Source organism: Oryctolagus cuniculus, chromosome 17 (assembly GCF_051225735.1).
Source record: "Oryctolagus cuniculus isolate XC-2025 breed Fujian yellow rabbit chromosome 17, ASM5122573v1, whole genome shotgun sequence".
Classification (NCBI taxonomy): domain Eukaryota; kingdom Metazoa; phylum Chordata; class Mammalia; order Lagomorpha; family Leporidae; genus Oryctolagus; species Oryctolagus cuniculus.
In genome coordinates, this window is record NC_142883.1 from 41,967,164 (window position 1) to 41,985,144 (window position 17,981).

The 17,981-nt window shown below is 43.8% G+C and overlaps 1 protein-coding gene and 1 non-coding gene across 3 annotated transcripts in view; both read right to left on the reverse strand.

Annotated features, from left to right (window-relative positions):
• ATAD5 (ATPase family AAA domain containing 5) overlaps nucleotides 1–17,981 on the reverse strand; it is a 66,833-nt gene that overhangs the window by 8,434 nt on the left and 40,418 nt on the right. For both annotated transcript variants that reach the window (XM_008271058.5, XM_008271059.5), the window contains 5 exons: nucleotides 14,428–14,604; nucleotides 13,464–13,597; nucleotides 12,370–12,463; nucleotides 11,141–11,205; nucleotides 1,434–1,614 (listed from right to left, as the gene is read on the reverse strand). In XM_008271058.5, coding sequence (XP_008269280.3) covers nucleotides 1,434–1,614; nucleotides 11,141–11,205; nucleotides 12,370–12,463; nucleotides 13,464–13,597; nucleotides 14,428–14,604 — 651 coding nt within the window. The remainder of the gene's footprint in view (nucleotides 1–1,433; nucleotides 1,615–11,140; nucleotides 11,206–12,369; nucleotides 12,464–13,463; nucleotides 13,598–14,427; nucleotides 14,605–17,981) is intronic.
• On the reverse strand, nucleotides 13,291–13,394 carry LOC127484510 (U6 spliceosomal RNA). The gene has a single exon (XR_007911571.1). It is a non-coding gene; the product is annotated as a U6 spliceosomal RNA (small nuclear RNA).

Consider the following 17,981-nt stretch of genomic DNA (forward strand, 5'->3'; position numbering starts at 1 on the left):
GAGAACCAGAGACACTGAGGAAGAAAAACCACCATGTGTTTTCAGTAACTGAAAAAGGGAAGTTGCCACATCATTATTATAGTTCTACCATTTGCTTTATAAGAAACTGTGAATGTAGAAACTTATTTAAGTAAGAGTTTGGAAAACTGAACAACCAAACTTTTGGAGAGAGGAATGGAGAGAGGGTTTATATTTTTTAAATGATATTATACAATTTTTTAAATCATTTTAAAAGAACTATAAAATTGGAAGTAATTTATAGATTATCTAGTCAAATCTCTCATTTCTGAGGTAAAGAAACAGGCTTATAGAGATAAAGGGAATTTTGGAGCATAGAGAGTAGCACAGACTCTTATTTATTTATATTTAATATTCACAAAACTTCAGGAAGGAAGCAGGTATATACCTGTCAAAGATTACTGTGATGACTGGATGCTCAAAAAATATGTTTTAAAGACTTGTTTAAAAATGATTTATTTAAAATTTTTTTTCTTAAGATTTTTATTTATTTGAAAGGCAGAGTTCCAGAGAGGAATAGGCAGAGGCAGAGGCAGAGAGAGAGAAATCTTCTATCCACTAGTTCCCTCCCCAAATGGTTGCTAAGACCCAGGCTGGGCTGGACAACATCAGGAGCCAGGAGCTTCTTCCAGATCTCTTATGTGGATGCAGGGACCCAAGCACTTGGGTCAGCCTCTGCTGCTTTCCCAGGCACATTAACAGGGAGGTGGATTGGAAGTGGAGCAACAGGGCCTGCACCGTGGCTCAGGAGCTGATCCGAAGCACCTGGCTCCTGGCTTCGGATCAGCATAGCTCCGGCTGTAGCGGCCATTTCGGGGAGTGAACCAAGGGAACGAAGATCTTTCTCTCTGTCTCTCTCTCTCACTGTCTAACTCTACCTGTTAAAAAAAAAAAAAAGGAAGTGGAGCAACCGGGATTTGAAATTTGAACTGGAACCCATATGGGATGGTGGCAGCTTTACCACAGGTGGTGGCATTACCTGCTACGCCACAACACCGGCCCCTCAAAATTTTTATAGTCTTTCAAATATCTTGGTGTAGCATAATTTACTTAAAATATTTATTTGTTTATGTATGTATGTATGTATTTATTTATTTATTTATTTCCAAGAGAGAGATTTCCCATCTGCTAGCTCATTGCCCAAGTACCTGTAACGCCCAGGGCTGGGCCAGATTGAAGCCATGAGCCCAGAACTCAATCCAGGTGTTCCACGTACCCATCACCTGTTCCTTCCTAGTGTATACATTAGCAGGAAGCTGGAATCAGGAGAGGAGTAAGGACTTGAACCTAGCCACTCTGATATTTGGCTAGGGGCACTCCAGAGTGTCTTAATTGCTACACCAAATGCCAGGCACAGCACATATTTTAAAACATGGTCCCTTAGTAGAAATTTATGTCATAAAAGATCAACTCACGACAATGGGACAAAGGCCTTTCTTCTAAAAATCCACCTCCACTTCTAATCCAAAACTGCAAGTAAAGGATACTTCTTCTGATATCACAAGTATTTGTAGTTAACAAAGTTACAAAGTCTTTTACATCAGTTCTAAAATTCTCAGTTAAGCAGATCATTTGTAGGTAGCTGGCAACATTTAGCTTAAAAAACAGAGAATAGTGTTAGTTAAAGAGTTAACAAAAATACAATAATACATATGAACAACACTGAGGAGCGAGACAAATTCTGCTGAAATCTGCTATATAGCAAAGCTCTTCTTGAGGAGCTCAAAACTATAAAGGCATATACTACCAAATTAAAAGTACATATATATTATTTGCAAATAGTCCAAGATCACCACGAAACTTATAAGCAATTCTCCAACCTAAACACTGTAAGCGGTTTAATAAACCTTGAAAAAACATTTGGATTAAATAATGGTATAGCGTGAGAGGACATTTCATAATAGTCTTCCAAATCTGGTGTTTATCCTAGTTTGTAAGTTTCAATTCTAGCTAGCTACATTAAAAAATACACGACATGCATTGAGATATAATTCACATACTGTACAATTCAATGGTTTTAGTGGATTTATAGTTGTGCAACTATTGTCACTAATTATAGAACATTTTCAACATCTCCAACAGAAGCCCCCATATTCACTGGCTGTCTCCGCATTTCTAGCTCGTACTCCCAGTTCCAGGCACTACCACTGTACTTCTTGTGTCTACAGAAGTACCGACTCCGGACACTTCATGCAAATGCTATCATACAGTAGGACAAGTATGGTATCTGCAGACTATGCACATTGTAAAAGCACAGCTCTGGAGTAACCACACAAAAAAAGTACAAAGAGATATAAATTAAAGCCAACAGGGAAGATCAAATGAAATAACACACTGGATCAACCCAAGAGAATGCAGAAAAGGAGGAATTAAGAACTATTTAGACAGGCCGGCTCCGCGGCTCACTAGGCTAATCCTCCGCCTTGCGGCGCCGGCACACCGGGTTCTAGTCCCGGTCGGGGCACTGGATTCTGTCCCGGTTGCCCCTCTTCCAGGCCAGCTCTCTGCTGTGGTCAGGGAGTGCAGTGGAGGATGGCCCAAGTGCTTGGGCCCTGCACCCATGGGAGACCAGGATAAGTACCTGGCTCCTGCCATCGGATCAGCGCGGTGCCGTGGCGGCCATTGGAGGGTGAACCAAAGGCAAAGGAAGACCTTTCTCTCTGTCTCTCTCTCTCACTGTCCACTCTGCCTGTCAAAAAAAAAAAAAAAAAAAAAAAAAAAAACAAACAAACTAGACAAACAAAAAAAAGATTAAACTGTGTTATTTAAAAGAAACACACTATAAAATTAAGAGCAGATATATAAAAAATAAAAGGAGAGAAAGAGACACACCATACAGGCACTAGTGTGAGAAGGCTGGTATGGTTCTGTTAATCACAAGACAAAGTAGCTCTGACAACAAGGTGTCACCAGAGATTCAAAAATAAGGTTTTACAAGGATAACAGGGTTCATTTTTTAAGAACACAAAACAATCTTAAGAATGCCGGAAGCAGGAGTCCGGCGTTGTGGCACAGTGGGTTAAGCCACCACCTGCAACCACGCAATTCCATGTAAGTGCCGCTTTGAGTCCTGGCTGCTCCATTTCTGATTCTGCTCCCTGCTAATATGAATGCAAAGCATTCAGATTCTTGGCCCCTGCATCCACGTGGGAGATCTGGATGGAGTCCCAGGATCCTGGCCCAGTCCCAGCTGTTGCAGCCTTTTGGGGAGTAACCCAGCAGCTAGAAGATTGCCTCTCTGACTTTCCCTTTCTCTTCATACATCTGCCTATCAAATAAATAAATAAATCTTTTTTTTCTTTTTATTTTCTTTTATTTATTTTTTTGACAGGCAGAGTGGACAGTGAGAGAGACAGAGAGAAAGGTCTTCCTTTGCCGTTGGTTCACCCTCCAATGGCCGCCGAGGCCGGCACGCTGCGGCCGGCACACCGCGCTGATCCGATGGCAGGAGCCAGGTACTTCTCCTGGTCTCCCATGGGGTGCAGGGCCCAAGCACTTGGGCCATCCTCCACTGCACTCCCTGGCCACAGCAGAGAGCTGGCCTGGAAGAGGGGCAACCGGGACAGAATCCGGTGCCCCGACCGGGACTAGAACCCGGTGTGCCGGCACTGCAAGGCGGAGGATTAGCCTAGTGAGGGTCAGTGCCAGCCATAAATCAATCTTTTAAAACAAAAAAGTTGGAAACAAGATAAGGATGACTCTTCTCAAAATGGTACCAGAGTCCTATTCTGTAAAATAAGACCAGAAAGACAAATTAAAAAAAAAAAAAAAAGAAAGAAAGAAAGAAAAATTACAAACTACTAGAACTAATTAATGAAGTTCACAGGACACAAACAACAACTATCTAAAAATCAAAGGTATTTCTAAATAAGAGCCAACAACCATGGAAAATAAATATTAAGAAATAAAACTGGCGGGCGCCACAGCTCACTAGGCTAATCCTCCACTTTGCGGCACCGGCACACCAGGTTCTAGTCCCGGTCGCCCCTCTTCCAGGCCAGCCCTCTGCTATGGCCCGGGAGTGCAGTGGAGGATGGCCCAAGTACTTGGGCCCTGCACCCTATGGGAGACCAGGATAAGCACCTGGCTCCTGCCATCGGATCAGCGCGGTGTGCTGGCCACGGTGGCCACTGGAGGGTGAACCAAAGGCAAAGGAAGGGCCGGCGCCGTGGCTCAATAGGCTAATCCTCCACCTTGCGGCGCCGGCACACCGGGTTCTAGTCCCGGTCGGGGCGCCGGATTCTGTCCCGGTTGCCCCTCTTCCAGGCCAGCTCTCTGCTATGGCTAGGGAGTGCAGTGGAGGATGGCCCAGGTGCTTGGGCCCTGCACCCCATGGGAGACCAGGAAAAGCACCTGGATCCTGGCTCCTGCCAACGGATCAGCGCGGTGCGCCGGCTGCAGCGGCGGCCATTGGAGGGTGAACCAACGGCAAAGGAAGACCTTTCTCTCTCTGTCTCTCTCTCACTGTCCACTCTGCCTGTCAAAAAAAAAAAAAAAAAAAAAAAAAAAGGCAAAGGAAGACCTTTCTCTCTGTCTCTCTCACTGTCCACTCTGCCTGTCAAAAAAAAAAAAAAAAAAACTAATAGAACTGAAAACATCAAATACTTAAGAATAAGTTTGAGGGGCTGGGGTAATAGGTTAAGCCTCTGCCTGCAGTGCTGGCATCCCATATGGGAACCGGTTCAAATCTCAGCTGCCTCAGTTATGATCCAGCTCCCTGCTGATGGCCTTGGAAAGCAGTAGAAGATGGCCCAATTGCTTGGGCCCCTGCACCCACGTGGGAGACCTGGAGGAAGCTCCTGGCTTTACATAGCCCAGCTATGGCTGCCATGGCTATTTGGGGCGTGGATCAGTGGATGGAAAACTTCTCTGCCTCTTGCTCTGTCTGTAAATTTACCTCTCAAATAAAGGATATGCTATACTTCTACAGTGAAAACAATATATTGCTAAAAAAATTTAAAGAAAAATAAATGGAGAAATACATTATCATTAATTGGAAAAGTTAATATTGTTAAAATGCCAGTTTTACGGCTGGCACCAAGGCGCAGTAGGTTAATCCTCTGCCTGCAGCGCCAGCATCCCATATGAGCACCAGTTCTAGCCCCAGCTGCTCCTCTACCAGTGCAGCTCTCTGCTATGGCCTGGAAAAGCAGTAGAAGACGGCCCAAGTACTTGCACCCCTGCATCTGCCTGGGAGACCAGGAAGAAGCTCCTGGCTCCTGGCTCCTGGCTCTGGATCAACACAGCACCAGTTGTTGTGGCCATTTGGGGTGTGAACCAACGGAAGAAGACCTTTCTCTCTGTCTCTTCCTCTTACTGTCTGTAACTCTACCTCTAAATAAAATAAAATAAAATAAAATGCCAGTTTTAATACACATTAACTTATGGATTCAGCACAATTCCCATCAAAATCCTAGAAGGCTTTTTAAAAGTAAAAGCTGGCCAGTGCCGTGGCTCACTAGGCTAATCCTCCGCCTGCGGCGCCAGCACTCCGGGTTCTTGTCCCAGTTGGGGCACCGGTTCTTTCCCAGTTGCTCCTCTTCCAGTCCAGCTCACTGCTGTGGCCCGGGAGTGCAGTGGAGGATGGCCTAAGTCCTTGGGCCCTGCACCTGCATGGGAGACCAAGAGGAAGCACCTGGCTCTTGGCTTCAGATTGGCATAGCACACCGGTTGGAGTGGCCATTTGGGGGCTGAACCAACGGAAGGAAGACCTTTCTCTCTGCCTCCCTCTCTCATGTCTAACTCTGCCTATCAAAAATAAATAAATGCCGGTGCCCGGCTCACTAGGCTAATCCTCCGCCTTGTGTTGCCGGCACACCGGGTTCTAGTCCTGGTCGGGGCACCGGATTCTGTCCCGGTTGCCCCTCTTCCAGGCCAGCTCTCTGCTGTGGTCAGGGAGTGCAGTAGAGGGTGGCCCAAGTGCTTGGGCCCTGCACCCCATGGGAGACCAGGATAAGTACCTGGCTCCTGCCATTGGATCAGCGCGGTGCTCCAGCCGCCGCCCACGGTGGCCATTGGAGGGTGAACCAATGGCAAAAGGAAGATCTTTCTCTCTCTCTCTCACTGTCCATTCTGCCTGTCAAAAAATAAATAAATAAATAATTAAAAATAAAAATAAAAAAAGTAAAAGCTGACATACAGAATTTGAAATTTACATAGAAAATGCTTGGGACTTAGAATGACTAAAATACCTGGGATAGCAGTGGAAGATGGCCCAGGTCCTTGGGCTCCGGTACCAGCATGGGATAACTGGAAGAAGCTCCTGGCTCCTGGCTTCAGATTGGCACAGCTCTGGCCATTGTGGCCAATTGGGGAGTGAACCAGCAGATGGAAGACCTCTCTCTCTCTCTCTCTCTCTACCTCTACCTCTACCTCTCCTTCTCTCTCTGTGCAACTCTGACTTTCAAATAAATAAATAAATCTTAAAAAAAAAAAAAAAAAAAAAGAATGACTAAAATAACTTGAAGAATAGCCAAGTTTGGAGACAAACTATCAGATCTCAAAATCTACCACAAAGTCATACTAAGAAGTATGGGGCTGCCAATGATAGATCAATAGAACCAAGTAAATGTTCCAGAAAGAGCATAACATATGTATGTATAGCAAAATATATGTATCTTTAATGTACCAAAGTGATTCAATGGGGAAAGAAAACTGTATTCAATAAACTGACCTGGGAAAGTAGGGATGTTGATCATTAACTTATACCAGTCATAGAAATTAATTTGATTCTGGAAAGGAAAGTTCTATTAAAATTGTTTTCGTTTGAATGTAGAATAGTTTTTTTTTTTTAATTAGGGCTTATTTTGAAAACTTTTTTAGTCTAATTCAAATGTATGCCAGTACCTTCTGAAGTAAGGTCAAATTCAGAGACAGTTATTCTGAACAGATGGCTTAGAGAAATTTCTGGAATATTCACTTCAAATATTCTTTATTAATGAATGTCTTTGACTTAAATCTAACCAAAAACTGCAATCTTATTCTTTGTACATTTTCATCATATAGTGTTAACAAGCATAATTGCAAACAAATAAAATACTTAAGCTAGAAAAATATTAAAAAAAAAAAAGAAATTAATTTGAGATGGATGACAGACCTAAATGAGAAAGTTATAAATGCCTGCCACAGACAGAGTGGGCCAAGCCAAAGCCAGAAGCTGGGGACTCAACCCAGGTGTCTCAGAAGTGTGACAGGAACCCAACTTCTCGAGCCATCACCTGCTGCCTCCCAGGATGCACATTAGCAGGAAGTTGGAATTGGGAGTAGAGCCAGGACTTGAACCCAGGTGCTCCACTATGAGATGGAGTCTCAAATGGCATCTTAACTGTTATATCAAATGCCTGCTCCCACAGACATTATTAAAACTGGAAAAACTAGGAGTATTAGGTGATAAAATGGTACTTTTTAAATAAAATTTACTCATGGGGGCCAGTGTTGTGGCATAGCAGGTTGAGTGGACTCTGCCTGCAAAGGTGGTATCCTATATGGGCACCCGTTCAACACCTGGCTGCTCTACTTCTGGTCCAGCATCCTGCTGGTGCACCTGGGAGGGCAGTGGAGGATGGCCCAAGTGTTTGGGCCCCTGCACTTATGTGAGAGACCCAGAAAAAGTTCTGGGCTCCTTGCTTCATCCTGGCCCAGCCCTGGCTGTTGCAGCCTTTTGGGGACTGAAATGGCCAATGGAAGAATGGAAGATCTGTGTGTGTGTCTCCCTGTCTCTCTGCAAATCTCCATTTCAAATTAAAAAAATAAAAAAGATTTATGTATTTCATTTGAAAGTCAGATTTACATAGAGTTTACATAGAGGGAGGGAGAGGGAAAGGCAGAGAGAGAGAGAGAGACCTTCCATTCTTCCCTTCCTGTCTCTCTATCTCTCACTGTAACTCTTTCAAATAACATTTTAAAGATTTATTTTATTTATTTGAAAGGCAGAGTTACAGAAAAGGGTGGGGGGAGACAGAAAGAGAGGTTTTTCATCTATTGGTTCACTCCACAAAAGGCTGCAATGACCAGTGCTGGGCCAGGCAGAAGGAGGAGCCCAGAGCTTCCTCTGGGTCTCCCATGCGGGTGCAGGAGACCAGGGAGTTGAGCCATCTTCCACTGCTTTCACAGGCACACTAGCAGAGAGCTAGATCAGAAGTGGAGCAGCAGGACTCACCACCCATATGGATGCTGGCACCACAAGTGGTGGCTTCACCCGTTATGCTACAATGCCAGCCCCATAAATAAGTGTTCAACAACAGCGGCAACAATAACAATGATTGGGGCCTGTGCTGTGGTATAGCAGTAAAGCCATCGCCCGCAGTGCTGGCATGTCATATGGGCTCCAGTTTGAGTCCTAGCTGCCATACTTCTAATCCCTGGGAGACCTGGAGGAAGCTCCTGGCCTCAGATCGGTGCAGCTCCAGCCATTGTGGCCAGTTGTGGAGTGAACCAGCGGATGGAAGACCTCTGTCTCTCTGCATCTCCTTCTCTCTCTTTGTAACTCTTTCAAATAAATGAATAAATAAATCTTTAAAAAAAATACAAAGTACACATTGAACATTTAGCAAGACAGACTATATTCTGGGCCATCAAATTACTCTTGATAAATTTAAGAGGAATTAAAACATACAGTTTACTATGAGTAATCAAAAGAAAAATTATAAATATCTTGAGCTATGTGAAAGTGAAAACACTACGTATCAAAACTTGTATGGGCCGGCGCCGCGGCTCACTAGGCTAATCCTCCACCTTGCGGCGCCGGCACACTGGGTTCTAGTCCCAGTTGGGGCACCGGATTCTGTCCCAGTTGCCCCTCTTCCAGGCCAGCTCTCTGCTGTGGCCAGGGAGTGCAGTAGAGGATGGCCCAAGTGCTTGGGCCCTGCACCCCATGGGAGACCAGGAGAAGCACCTGGCTCCTGCCATTGGATCAGCGCGGTGCGCCGGCCGTGGCGGCCATTGGAGGGTGAACCAACGGCAAAGGAAGACCTTTTTCTCTGTCTCTCTCTCTCACTGTCCACTCTGCCTGTCAAAAAAAAAAAAAAAAAAAAAAAAAAAAAAAAAACAAACAAACAAACAAAAAACACTTGTATGAAGCACCTAAAGCACTGCACACGATGGTATTTGTATCACTGAAAGTTTAAAATACAAAAGATTTGAAAACCAATTATCTAAGCTTCTTCATGAAAATAGTACAGACGGGTAAATTCAACCAAATGAAAAGACTATGATAGGAGCAGAAATAAATAAAATTAACAAATGGACAAAATTATAGAAACCCAAAGTTAGTTCTAAGAAAATAGATAAATCACGAGTCAAATGATGAGGGAAACAAAAGAGGGAGTGTGGGCATCGGGCCCAGCAACTGAGCTGCTGCCTGGAACTCCGGAACCACACAGGAGTGCTGGGGTCATGACCTGGCTCCACCACAGCCAAGCCAGCTTCCTGCTAATGCACTGCCTGGGAGGCAGAGGACGGCTCCAATACTTGGTCCCTAGTATACCCACATGAGATCCAGACTGGTTTCCAGCTCCTGGAAACCAGGCCTGGCCCAGTACTGGTTATGCATGCAGGTGGGGAGTAAACCAGTGAATGGAAGATCTCTGTCTCTCTCCTCAAATGGAGAAGAAATAACTTTTTTTTTTTTTTTTTTCCCTAAGAGAAGACACATTATGTCTGTAAATCTACATGGATGTAATGGCAAATTGTACTAAATTTTTAGGGAAAATATAAAACCAATCCTATGTAGACTCTCCCTGAATAAAGAACAGGGAATACATCCAAATCCATTTCACATGGCCTGGAAACAATGTATCAACATCCGTTAAGACTATAGGCACAGGGGCCACTGTTGTGTCACAAGGTGTTAAGCTGCTACTGCAACACAGGCATCCCATATGGGTGCTGGTTCAAGTCCTGGCTGCTCCACTTCCAGTCCAGCTCCCTGCTAATGTGCATGGTAAAGCAGCAGAAGATGGCCCAAGTCCTTTATTTATAACAGCTTCATTAGAAATGATCCAGATGGCTATTCACAGGTGAATGAATAAACACAACATGGTGGAGCCACACAGTGAATGCTGCTCATTAAAAAAAGGGAGGACGGGGGGCCAGCGCTCTGGCGCAGTGGGTTAACACCCTGGCCTGAAGCGCCGGCATCCCATATGGGCGGCAGTTCGAGACTCAGCTGCTCCACTTTCCATCTAGCTCTCTGCTATGGCCTGCAAAAGCAGTAGAAGATGGCTCAAGTGCTTGGGCCCCTGTACTCGTGTGGGAGACCCGGAAGAAGCTCCTGACTCCTGGCTTCAGTGCAGCTCCGGCTGTTGCAGCCAACTGGGGAGTGAACCATCGGATGGAAGACCTCTCTCTCTGCCTCTCCTCTCTCTGTGTAACTCTTTCAAATAAATAAATCTTTAAAAAAAAAAAAAAAAAAGAAAGAAAGAAAAAGGGAAGACAGACATGTGTTACACAAATGAATCTGATGAGTAAAGACAAAACACTACATAAGATTCCATTTACATGAAATTCTGCAACAAGTAAAACCACAGGGAAATCCCATTTTCCTATTATTTGAAATTGCAAAACTGATTTAAGTTCATAGATATGAGTGTGAAGTTTTATGGGGTAATAGATAATAGAATTGTCTATATCTTAATTATAGTGATGGCTGCATAAATTTACACATGCTTTAAATTTCACAGAATTACACACACACACAAAGTTAATTTCACTGCAACATTCATAATTATTAAAAAGGAAAAAAAGAAGGTAGTGTTACTTCTGATGGGGAGGGTTATGTTAACTATAAAGGACCCACAGGAGCTTCTGGAGATGAAGGAAATGCTCTATAATATTGATCTGGGAGAGGACTACATTTGGCTTTTGTGTATATCATTCACTGAGTTGTGTGTAAGATGTGTGCTTTATTTAAATTTTACTTCGGTAAGTGCTGTTATTCTGGAAATAAACCTAATGAACAGTCTAGTAAAAATAATATATTTGGCAAACATCTTTTTAAAGCAAAAAAAGAAATAATCCAATGTTTCCTAAAACTGAAAAGTTTTGATTCTTTAGCACACATATTTTAAAATAATTTTAAAATAATAAATCACCATTTTCATAATTAGAAAAATTAAAAACTTACCAGGGAAGGAGTATTAAAATTGATTTCTTCAAAGCAGCCATCAAACATTAAACTAAATGTTGGATCTATAGGGAAAAAATATATTCTGCTAAGCATTAAGATCATTAAACAAGTTTTTTTGGAATCCTGAATAATTCATAGGCTAAAAACTATCAAGCCGCTTCTCCATTTTAGAAAAAAAGAAATGGGGGGGTGGGGGCGCAGTGTTGTGGTATAGTAGGTTAAGCATGCACCTCTGGTGCCAGCATCCCATATGGGCACTGGTCCGAGTCCCAGCAGCTCTACTTCCAATCCAGCTCTCTGCTATGGCCTGGGAAAGTAGCCCCTGAACTGGTGTGGGAGACCTGGAAGAAGGTCCTAGCTCCTGGCTTCAGATCTGCCCAGTTCCAGCCATTGAGGCCATCTGAGGAGTGAACCAGCAGATGGAAGACCTCTCTCTCTGTCTCTTCCTCTCCCTGTCTATAACTCTACCTCTCAAGTAAATAAGTAAAGCTTTAAAGAAAAGAAAAAGACTTGGGGCAAGAGTTGAGTGCAATGGTTAAGTCATTGTGTAGGATGCCCACGTCCCAAGGAATGCCTGGGTTCAAAATGGCTCCATCTCTGATTGCATATTGTTGCTAATGCAGACCTATGAGGTAGCAGGTAATAACTCAAACTACCACCCATGTAAGGGACCCAGATTAAGTTCTAGGCTTCTGGCTTTGGACTGACCCAATCTGGCTATTATACATATTTAGGTAGTTAACCAGTGGATCTGTCCTCTGTCCTCTGCCTTTCAAATAAGAAACTAAAATCATGGCACAGTAGGTTAATCCTCTGCCTGTGGTGCCGGCGCCCCACATGGGTGCCGGTTCTAGTCCCGGCTGCTCCTCTTCCAATCCAGCTCTCTGCTATGGCCTGGGAAAGCAGTAGAAGATGGCCCAAGTCCTTGGGCACCTGCACCCGTGTGGGAGACCAGAAGAGGCTCCTGGCTTCGGATCGGTGCAGCTCCAGCCATTGCAGCCAACTGGGGAGTGAACCAGCTGACGGAAGAACTTTCTCTCTGTCTATCCCTCTGTCTATAACTCTACCCCTCAAATAAATAAAAAATCTGAAAAAGAAAACTAAAAATCAAAAACTTCATTCTTCATCTGTTAACTGATTTTAAAGGAACATTTCTAGCTAATAAGCACATTCTCAAAGTACTTTAACTGAAAGAAATTAATTGTACTAAAATTTTTGTTACCTACCACTTGTTGTCAGGATTACAGGTCGCTTAGTTGTTGCCATGAATGTCTTGATTGCATTTAAAAACCCAGCATCTTCATCAAAAATGACATCAACCTATATAGCATTTAGAATATTCATGTGATGAGTAACAATACACTTACTGGATAACATTCATATATATGTATATACATATATAAAAGAAACTGTGTCTGTTAGAGACAAGATTTATGAATTTCTGAACAGTATGAATTGAACTTACAATGAAAGTTTACAAACACCTTACATTATAAACAAATTTTAAAAATGACCAAATACAAACATTAAAATCAAAGAAATGTAGTCAACTATAACTGGCTTGGAATTAATCACAATAATTTCAATAATCACTTAATAAATTAGTGGCGGCCGGCGCCGTGGCTCACTAGGCTAATCCTCCGCCTAGCGGCGCCGGCACACCGGGTTCTAGTCCCGGTCGGGGCGCCGGATTCTGTCCCGGTTGCCCCTCTTCCAGGCCAGCTCTCTGCTGTGGCCAGGGAGTGCAGTGGAGGATGGCCCAGGTGCTTGGGCCCTGCACCCCATGGGAGACCAGGAAAAGCACCTGGCTCCTGGCTCCTGCCATCGGATCAGCGCGGTGCGCCGGCCGCAGCGCGCCGGCCGCGGCGGCCATTGGAGGGTGAACCAACGGCAAAGGAAGACCTTTCTCTCTGTCTCTCTCTCTCACTGTCCACTCTGCCTGTCAAAAAAAAAAAATAAAAATAAAAAAAAAATAAATTAGTGGCCATGAAGTACAGTAATTATCTTCCTGAAAAGTTCTTCCAGAGTTGATGTCATTTGTTTTAATTTCAAATAGATGCAAGTATTTCTGACTCTTTTTTTTTCTATTTTATAACCCTATAAGAAAACATACATCAATCTTTTTTTTTTTAAATATGGAATGCTTCATGAATTTGCGTCTCATCCATATGCGTCTCATCCATGCGCAGGGGCCATGCTAATCTTCTCTGTATTGTTCCAATTTTAGTGGATGTGCTGCCAAAGCGAGCACAACATACACTAATCTTTAAAATCAGTCTTTATCATGAGGTATCATGAATGTGTACCTTTGTAAGCCTACCTCCTCAAAAAGAATGAGAGATGTGGCATTTTTCCTGCTGGATTCCTCAGCTCCAAATTCTTTGACATTTGAAGTAGTTACATTTGCAGATTTCATCTGAATAATTTGTTTCTGCTCAAAAGTATTTTTAATTCCTGTATAAATAAATTATTAATATCTTAGGTAAAATCAACTTTTAATAGACCACTGGATATTTCTACAGAATAAGCTCAACTGAAATCCTTGATTAAAACTGAAACAGGGTTGTGGGCATTTGGCTTAGCAGGTAAGGTACTGGTTAGCATGCTCAAGAACCATACTGGAGTGCCTGGCTTCATCACCCATCTCCGGCTCATGACTCTGGCTTCCTGCTGAGGCAGATCTTGGGAGCCTCATGTAATTGGGTTCCTGTCATCCACATGGGGGTCTAGACTGAGCTCCCAGCTTCTAGCACACTCAGCCTGGCCACAAGGCACTGTGCACATTTGGGGGATGAATCAGCAGATTGGGGTGTTCTTTCTCAAATAAATGATTATTTTTCAAAAGCCCAAAACCAAAAATAATGGAAACAACAGTGAAGATGCTGGAGTACTGGGCTCAACTCCTGGCTCTGGTTCCAGACTACAAGCTTCCTGCTAACCCAGAGCCTGCTGGGAGCAATGGTGACGCAGTGATTGGGTCCCTGTCACCCACGTAGGAGACTCGGGTTGAGTTTCCAGCTCCCAGCTTCAGTTCCCCAGCTACTGCAGGCATCTGGGTGAGTGAACCAGCAGACAGGACACACTCTCAATCTCTCAGTCTTTCTCTCCCTCCAAAACAACAATAACAACAACAACAAAACCTGCCTGAAACAAAATATCGAAACTCCCCTTCTTCAGGATGTTCAGCAAAGGTGAGGCGGCAGCAGGAGTCCCTGAACGATGTTCTTACTTGTATGTAACAGCACAGTTAATATTAAAGAGGATTTGTCCATTCAACTTCTTACCTTTATTGTTTTCCAAAAGCGCTCCTATTTCTTCATTACTTTTTGGTTTAGAAGATACTTTAAAGTAATTTGCCAAAGTTTTCGGGGGCAGTGCTCGCTTTGGTCCAATACTTTTCGGCGATGATGGGGGAAGTTTTCTTGGTGATGTAATAACTTTCTTAGGGGAGTTTACTTTTTCTGTCAAAAGTAAATTCCATTTAGAGATAAATCCTAGAAAGTATACAGAGGGCAAAATAGATATCTATATTCTGTATTTCTTTTTTTTGGGGGGGGGGGGCCTCGATCAGAAGGACTTGGGCCACATATTCTATATTTCTACTATTACCGGTTAGAGATTAAAGACACAGAAATTCTTTTATTCTTACATTCAAATACTCTGCAATCCAAATACTGTTTTGTTTTTTTTTTCTAACAGTATAAAGAAGATAACCCCATCATTTGGAAAAGACATGCTTTCCAAGGCACTCAGCAGGGAGCTGGATTGGAAGTAGAGCAGCTGGGATTCAACCCAGCACCCACATGGAATGCTGGCAGTGTAAGCAGAGGATTAACCCACTATGCCACAGCATTGGACCCAAAAGTTTGGTTTTCAAAAATACATGTCAATTTTTATTTTTAAATGCCTAGCTAAATTTTACCAATATTACAATTCTGAAAAGCTTTGTACCAAAAGAACTATCTCCTTGGAGAAATAGCTAACCTTAGGTCTGGAACATGTTGACATGACAGAAAGCACAGAAAACATCAAAGAATACCAGGACAATCTCGAAAGGATACAGATTAAAACAACTAACTTCCTGCTAGCCAAAGACGGGAAATATGAGCAATAAACAAGGAAAACAATGGGACAGGCATTGTGGTTATATGCGTTAAGCCACTGGTTGAGATGCCCACATCACAAATCAAAGTGCCAGTTCAAGTTCTGACTACTCTGCTTTCCATCCAGCTCCCTGCTAAGGCACCAGGGAAGCAGTGGGTAACACCTCAAGTACATGAGTTACAGCCACCTATGTGGGAGACCAGATGGAGTTCCTGGCTCCTGGCTTCAGCCTGGCTAGTCCTGGCTGTTATAGCCATTTGGGCAGTGAACCAGTGAACGGAAGATTCTCTCTCTCTCTCTGCTACTATATCTTTCAAATAAATAAGTAAATAAATCTTTTTAAAAAAAGTATAAAGAATCCTTCTTCCTCCTGATGGCCACAGAAAACCTCAAGGGCTTTTACACCATTCAGACCAAGAAACCTCTGGGCGTACAGCTTCCCCAAGTGAACACCGTTCCTGCACACAGACTAGAGTGGGACAGAACTGCCATGGGAATGTTATCTTTTTCAGGCCTCTCCTTTTAAACAAGTCCTTGGTGTTTCTTTTTTCCACCCTATCTGGACACATGTTTAAAAAAGCAAACAAAAGAGCCGGCGATGCGGCTCACTAGGCTGATCCTCCGACTTGCGGCGCTGGCACACCGGGTTCTAGTCCCGGTCAGGGCGCCGGATTCTGTCCCGGTTGCCCCTCTTCCAGGCCAGCCCTCTGCTGTGGCCAGGGAGTGCAGTGGAGGATGGCCCAAGTGCTTGGGCCCTGCACCCCATGGGAGACCAGGAGAAGCACCTGGCTCCTGCCATTGGATCAGCGCGGTGCGCCGGCCACAGCATGCCGGCCGTGGCGGCCATTGGAGGGTGAACCAACAGCAAAGGAAGACCTTTCTCTTTGTCTCTCTCTCTCTCTCACTGTCCACTCTGCCTGTCAAAAAATTAAAAAAAAAAAAAAAAAAAAAGGCAAACAAAAGGCATGTTTGGATAAATAGCTAAATGGCAACAAACAATAGTATGAATACTAGATTGCTGAATTAAGGGCCATAGTCAAACATCCTGCATATTTAACAACTCAGTGAACTACAACCATAACCTATATATCTTTAAGTAAATGTGAGAACAAAAAAATAATAAAGAAAACAAGATGTGATTATGTTTCAGGCCATGACATGGTAATTGGGACTGAATTTAACCTCCCAATTGAATATAAGAAAAAAAGTGGACATAATACACAAAAAAATACTCTTCAAGAATTTGGCCATCATGAAACCAAAGGCAGTGATCCCTGAGAGACAAGAAACAAGGTACATGCTAGGATAGCACAGCTTATTGCCCTGAGAGAATTTCCAGCCACGGTGGGGAGGGTCAACGCAGCCCCAGTTCTCCTGAGTTGAGAGGACAAACAGGAGTCTGGCGGGCCAAGGCATGCAGTGATAATAGGGCACAATACAAAAAAGGAGACGGCTGTACAAAGAGAGCTCTGGAACTCTACAGAGTCCCCCTGGGGTCTAACTGAGTACTCATCAGTGAAAGGTCAAAGGAAAGAATCTCTGAGGCACACAGAGACCGGGAAATAGCTCCTACTCCAGCTAGACAGAATAGCAAACTTCAAAATTCATGGAGTAGTGGACACAGTACTCAGAAAGGTAAAATTAGGCCTGGAGTAAAGGCTGCTACTGACTTGCCTAATAGATCTTAAAAGACAAACTGTCTCCAAGAAACTTAACTGTGTCCCAGACCAAAGTTCAAGAATAATTACAGGAATACAGAAATACCCAGCGATCCAAGTGCCCACCACACTGAGTCCACAAAGTCATCAGGTATCCAAAGAAGGAAAATACAATCCATTATGAAGGAAAAAAAATCTAGTCCCTGGAAAAACCAACTCAGAAATTATAAAGATGGTAGAACTAATTCTACCATGAAAACAGTTATTACAACAACTAGATTCCATAGGTTCAAAAACCTAGAGAGAAAAAAGGGGCACCTGGTAAGTAGAAATAAAGAAGATAAAAAAGGACCCAAATTAAACTCCTATTGTAAGTGAAAACTTAACTAGATCGGACTGACAGCATACCAGATATGCAGATCTATGCACTTGTACAACAGCAATGAAAATTATCCAGATGGAAAGCACAGAAAGGGAAAAGACCGAAAAACTGAACAAGCATCAGTGAGCTATGACACAAGTGCTCTAAAGGACCATAACCCGAGTTGCCAGAGAAGGTGGGGAGGAGAGAAAAGCATTTCAAGAAATAATGCTTGGAGGGGCTGGTGCTGTAGCAGAGCGAGCTGACACCCTGGCCTGCAGGGCCTGCGTCCCATATGGGCTCCAGTTCAATTCCCAGCTGCTCCTCTTCCGATCCAGCTCTCTGCTATGGCCTGGGAAAGCAGTGGAAGATGGCCCAAGTCCATGGGCCCCTGTACCCGCGTGGGAGACCCGGAAGAAGCTCCTGGCTCCTGGCTTTGAATCGGTGCAGCTCAGCCTGTTGTGGCCAATGCGGGAGTGAACCAGCGGATGGAAGACCTCTCTTTCTCTGTGCAACTCAGACTTTCAAATACATAAATAAATCTTTTAAAAATAAAAAAGAGGCCGGTGCCGCAGCTCAATAGGCTAATCTTCTGCCTGTGGTGCTGGCACACCGGGTTCTAGTCCTGGTCAAGGTGCCAGATTCTGTCCCGGTTGCCCCTCTTCCAGGCCAGTTCTCTGCTGTGGCCCGGGAGTGCAGTGGAGGATGGCCCAAG